Below are 5883 nucleotides of genomic sequence, written 5' to 3' on the forward strand. Positions count from 1 at the left end.
GTAGTACTCCTAGTAGAATGAATTACAGCTTCTTTGTTTCTATTACAAACTCAACTAAGCTAATAATCCAAACTATCAACTGAAGAGGAAACATGGAAAAGAAGGGAGGTTCCAGAATGATACTCAAAGAAAAACTAAGGAAGAAAATAGATTGAATTCTTGCGTAGTCCTAATCCATCTTAACATTGTGTACCTGCTTCTTTTTAAGCAGGGTTTCAAATCTCATTTTCTCAAACGTGTCCTCTACCCTAGCCTTTTGGCCGATGTCGTTCATAACAAATAGCCATAGCCACTGAGAGATTTATATTTAGTTCAATAACCATAATAAACTGTTAGATATTAGCAGTGATTATTGAAAATTGTCAAGGAAGCGGAAAGTTGATTCTACTTTCGCTTTTCTGTCGGATGCAATAAGTTCATATAACTAGTATGATAAGCTGCAACATCTAAAATTACTTGCTCGACTGACAAATATAGTTTTTATATAACTGCCTAATCTTTTCCAAATCGTGTAAAATGAATTGTCAAATATGAAGCAAGATTTGCTCCTTCCCTTCGCCAGAATAGTTAAAGAGAGTTGGCATGAACCAAAAAAAAAAAAAAGGCTAACACATTAATCAATAAGTATGCGTATCCTCAGACTTATATGAAATAAAATAAAGATGAATGAATTACTTGTGCATGTAACTACGAGTTATGGGTGCTGTAACTTGTCAGTAAGAATCGAATTATCCCCCCTTGTTATTAATCATTTTACTTGATTTAAGAATATAAGAAATTATTAGACTTGGTTATGCAGCAAAATTAATTAGGCGAACCAACAATTAGTGTCTTATCATTAATTGTTGTAATCTTGGTTATTCTCATCATTATGATTTTTCAATAACTAGTTGCTAATGAAGAGTGTTCAAACATCTAAGTTGTGCTCTAGTAGTGATGAAGTGGAGGAGAGCAATATTAGGTAATTTTTCATGTTCAAATTTCAACTAATGGTAAAAATATTAGGCAGGGCTCCTTAATTTCAACTAATTTCTCATTCCCATTAGTTATCTTGACTATTCAAGAACATTCAAAAGTTAGAAATTAATCTGAGTCATTGTACAAGTCTGCCACGTTCGCACAGAATTGCAAGGTGTCAGCTCCTTAACTTCCTCGACCATCTGCATGGTACATAAAAACGTCAAGGAAATATCAAAGTAGTATATGAATGAGAAATTTCCTCCTTCCTTAGTAGCTAGAGCGGAAACATAAAAAAGACGGGAAAGATGAGTGAAGAGCAACCTCAAAGGCCTGAAACAGAGCAGCAGGAACCCATAAAATATGGAGACGTATTTAATGTAAGAGGAGAGTTAGCTAAGCAGCCAATTGCACCTCAAGATGCAGCGATGATGCAGAGCGCTGAAACCATGGTCTTTGGTCAGACCCAAAAGGGTGGTCCAGCTTCTGTTATGCAGTCTGCTGCTACCAAAAACGAAAGAAGTGGGCTTGTCAGCCACGACGCTACCACTTCTGTTGCTGGTGATGAAGGTGTTACCGTGACCGAAACTACTGTTCCTGGCAGACGTATAATTACTGAATCAGTTGCTGGACAGGTCTCTCTTTTTGTTTTACTACTTGCTTTAAAAAAACCAATGGCAATTTGAATCTTTCAAAAGTCTTTTAAGTTTAAGATGACAAGTTCAAATTTTTTATCTTTAAAATCCATGCTTAGTCAAACCCTGCCCTTTCAAATGAAACAGAGAGGTAATACTACGTTCTGAAAACGTATTGTGATTCAAAATAGATAAACCAAACATCAAATGCACAAGACACCAAATTTTGTATGGTCGCCCTTATCGTTGAGGTCAAGCTATTATGTTACTCTTTAATTTCGTCGCATGACCTGCTGAAAATGGTTGTCACTGACGATGAAAATTGAAATAGTGCCCATCTTCCTTGTTCCCTTCTCATTAGTTGGAAGATTCGTCTCTTCTCTTCATGTTAATTTTACTCAGAAGTCAAAATATAGTTTGTTCTGCTAAGTGTCTAGTTCGTGAATTCTTTATAAAGTTTTATTAAGCATCCTTGTATATTGTAAACGACAAATACGTAGAGCATGATTTGAGAGTTGCAGGTATTGGGGCAATATGTGGAGCCTGTTCCAGTAACAGCAGCAGTTGGGGGAGCTGGAGGAGAACCAGAGGTAGCACCCATAACAATAGGAGAAGCTCTGGCGGCAACGGCGCTCACAGCCGGGTACAAGCCGGTGGAGCAGAGCGATGCAGCCGCAATACAAGCCGCAGAAGTCAGAGCCACCGGTTTTAGCCTCATTACGCCCGGAGGATTAGCGGCCACAGCTCAGTCGGCAGCTTCAGTTAATGAGGGACTGACTCAAGACGTGGATAAAATCAAACTTAACGATGTCTTGACTGTAAGAGTTAACGTTATTTCAATATGGCGTTGCATTTCACTTATTTTATATCTTAACTTTAAAGTATAATTGGTTCTTATAAACTCTCTAAAACGGGTTGTTGACCTCTAAGTAAAATTATTTTGTTCAAGTTTGACTAATCCTTAGAATTTTGAATATAGAGTTAGACCTTTATTTAATTCTCCCAAAAAAAAGTGAGATTGATAATCGAAAATAAACTATTTTGTTCAATTATATTCTTTGAATACTGAATTTTGAATAAAGTTATAAGTAAAAATAAGTGAGATTAAGAAATTTGAAAGTAAGCAGGTTATATGTTTCAACATGTCGAAATACTACCTTTATATTGTCAAGTTAATATTGTCAAGAGAATGAGTGAATTCCTTTTGAATATAAACAACCTTAGATAGGTTGGAATGTACCCAAATTTGTGATCGACTTGCAGTGCCCGATTTCTGAAGGGGAAATCATTGGTATTTAATTTGTATTTGTTGTGAATTAATTATAGGGTGCCACCGCTAAACTACCGGCTGATAAGGCAGCGACAAGGCAAGATGCAGAAGGGGTGATGGAAGCGGAGCTGCGGAACAATCCAGAGTTGACCACTTATGCCGGTGGTGTAGCTGCATCTGTGGCTGCAGCTGCTAGACTAAATGAAAGAAGTTCATAAGTATGACTCTTGCACGTATAATAATTAGCAGAGCTTTTCGTGTGGCCTCTTTTGCCTTTTGGTCCTATGTAATTAGGTGTTTGGCTGTGTAAAATTTTTCTACTTTGTTAAATTAGTTTTTATAGCTGCGTATCGTGGAACAGTTGTTGTTTTGCAAGTTTGTACCAAAGAGATGAATCTGATTAGTTAATGTTCTATCTTTTTCCAAGTTGCTACGTAAAAATGCCTAGTGAGCGTGCTGATTAGTTAACTTGTTTATAGGCGAGCATGCTAATTAGTTCCCGACGTAAGCAAATAATTAAAATTAATTCCAAGGCCTAATTTCGAGTAAAATGTGTTCCTTCTCAACGCGAAGGACTTGCGGTGTCAAGATCGGAAAATCGAGTAGTGAGGAATTTAGTCAAATAATGTTATAATGATAACAACAAAGATAATGCAAGTTGATAATAACAACAATAAGATAAAGAAGACTTGCGGTGTCAAGATCGGAAAATCGAGTAGTGAGGAATTTAGTCAAATAATGTTATAATGATAACAACAAAGATAATGCAAGTTGATAATAACAACAATAAGATAAAGAAGACATAAATTTAACGTGGTTCGATTAAGGTGACCTACGTCCACAAGCGGAGAGGAACAATTTTAATATACCAATAAGAGTATAAAAGAGAGAACAAAATTTAAATAAATACTCTAATTAGTCCCAAATACCCCAAGAGAATAACCTCACAATTTCACTCCAAAAAAAGGGTTCACACAAGTATTTTCCAACACTCACTCTCTTACAAAATACTCTATAACAAAATAAAGAAGGAGAAAGAAAGACGAGAGTGAAAAAGCTCTTGAATTAGTGTGTTTTCAAATGAGGAGAAGCTCCTCTATTTATAACAAGAAATCCTTGGCCTAATAGTGGATATGATGTCATGGCAAATGTCATGAAAATTTGGTCCACAAATATGTTATAGTAGATATGATGTCATGGCAAATGTCATGAAAACTTGGCCCCCACTTGAAAAGAAGCCAAATTAATGGCCATATTACAAATCTCCACCTTGGCCTAATTTTGGCTTATATATAGTAAATTTGCTCCACCTTTTACGTAAAACCCCCAATGGGCAAAATCATTCTTTATAAATGCCAATCAAGTTTAGGCAAAACTTGAACTTGGACATTGGAAGAAGTTTTGTGAACATGTCAGCAGGATTGTCAGTAGTGCTGATCTTCTGAACAAAGACTTTTCCTTAAGCAATGGTTTCTCGGATGAAATGATACTTTATATCAATGTGCTTCGTCCTCTCATGATACATATGATCTTTAATCAAGTGAATGGCACTTTGACTATCACAGAAAATAGTAATACCACCTTTGTGTGAAATGAGTTCTGCAAATAGACCCTTCAACCATAAGGCTTCTTTGATCGCCTCGGTCACTACCATATATTCTGCTTCGATAGTAAATAAAGCTACTACATGTTGTAATGTAGCTTTCCAACTAATAGCGCACCCACCAACGCAAAGTACATAGCATGTCAGTGATCTTCTTTTGTCAAGATCACCTGCAAAATCCGAGTCTACAAAACCAACCAAAGTGTTAGTATTTCTCCCAAACTCCAAATATGTGTTTGAAGTACCTCGCAAGTATCTGAGAATCCATTTTACAGCCTGCCAATGTGCTTTACCAGGGCAAGCCATATACCGGCTTACCACGCTCACTGCTTGTGAAATGTCTGGACGTGTACAAATCATTGCATACATAATACTGTCGACTGCACTAGAATAAGAAACTTGTGCCATGTACCTCTCTTCTTCCTCTGACCGAGGGACTGAGCAGCTGATAACTTAAAATGAGTAGCAAAAGGGGTACTAACTGGTTTAACATCTTTCATAGCAAACCTTTCCAAGACTTTCTCCAAGTACTTCTTCTGGGTCAGGAATAGCCTGTTGGCTTTTCGATCTCTTTTGATCTCCATGCCAAGGATTTTCTTAGTTGCTCCCAAATTTTTTATCTCAAATTCACTTTTCAGCTGACTTTTCAAATTGTGAATTTCTGTTAAATCCTTAGCAGCAATGAGCATGTCATCAACATAAAGTAATAAGTACACAAATGAACTATCATTTAACTTCCGAAAGTAAACGCAACTATCATACATGCTCCTCGAATAACCATGACCCAACATAAAGGAATCAAACCTTTTGTACCATTGTCTTGGAGACTACTTTAATCCGTACAAGGATTTCTTCAACAAGAAAACATGATCTTCTTTTCCTTCAATTTCAAATCCTTCGAGTTGATGCATGTATATTTGTTGCTCAAGTTCGTCATGTAAGAAAGATGTCTTAACATCAAGTTGTTCTAATTCCAAATCATACATGGCAACTAAGGCAAGCAAGACACGAATAGAGCTATGCTTAACAACAGGTGAGAAAATATCATTAAAATCAACTCCTTGTACCTGACTATAGCCCTTTGCAACTAATCGTGCCTTATACCTCGCATCTTCAACCTCTGGAATGCCATCTTTTTCTTGAACACCCATTTGCAACCAATAATTCTTTTTCCTGATGGCGGCTTCACAAGAAACCAAGTACCATTCTTGTGGAGAGACTCAATTTCTTCATTCATTGCAATCAACCACTTGGATGAGTCAGCACCAGAAACTGCTTCTGAATATTTTGATGGTTCTCCAATTTCTTCAATTTCCTATGCAACTGAAAAAGCAAATGCAATATAATCTTCAAACCTTAATGGTTGTTTACTTTCTCTTCTTGGTCTATGTTTGGCTATAGAATACTCCTCTTCTTCT

General features: G+C 36.6%; 1 protein-coding gene across 1 annotated transcript; it reads left to right on the forward strand.

The window, feature by feature from the left end:
• Positions 1–1193: 1193 nt before the first annotated feature.
• On the forward strand, positions 1194–3275 carry LOC107778451 (late embryogenesis abundant protein D-34-like). The gene is made up of 3 exons (XM_016598706.2): positions 1194–1592; positions 2114–2410; positions 2919–3275. Exons 1-3 carry the CDS (start codon positions 1266–1268, stop codon positions 3078–3080), a joined length of 786 nt encoding a protein of 261 aa, XP_016454192.2. The 5' UTR covers positions 1194–1265; the 3' UTR covers positions 3081–3275.
• Positions 3276–5883: the final 2608 nt, after the last annotated feature.

Source organism: Nicotiana tabacum, chromosome 14 (assembly GCF_000715075.1).
Source record: "Nicotiana tabacum cultivar K326 chromosome 14, ASM71507v2, whole genome shotgun sequence".
Lineage (NCBI taxonomy): Eukaryota > Viridiplantae > Streptophyta > Magnoliopsida > Solanales > Solanaceae > Nicotiana > Nicotiana tabacum.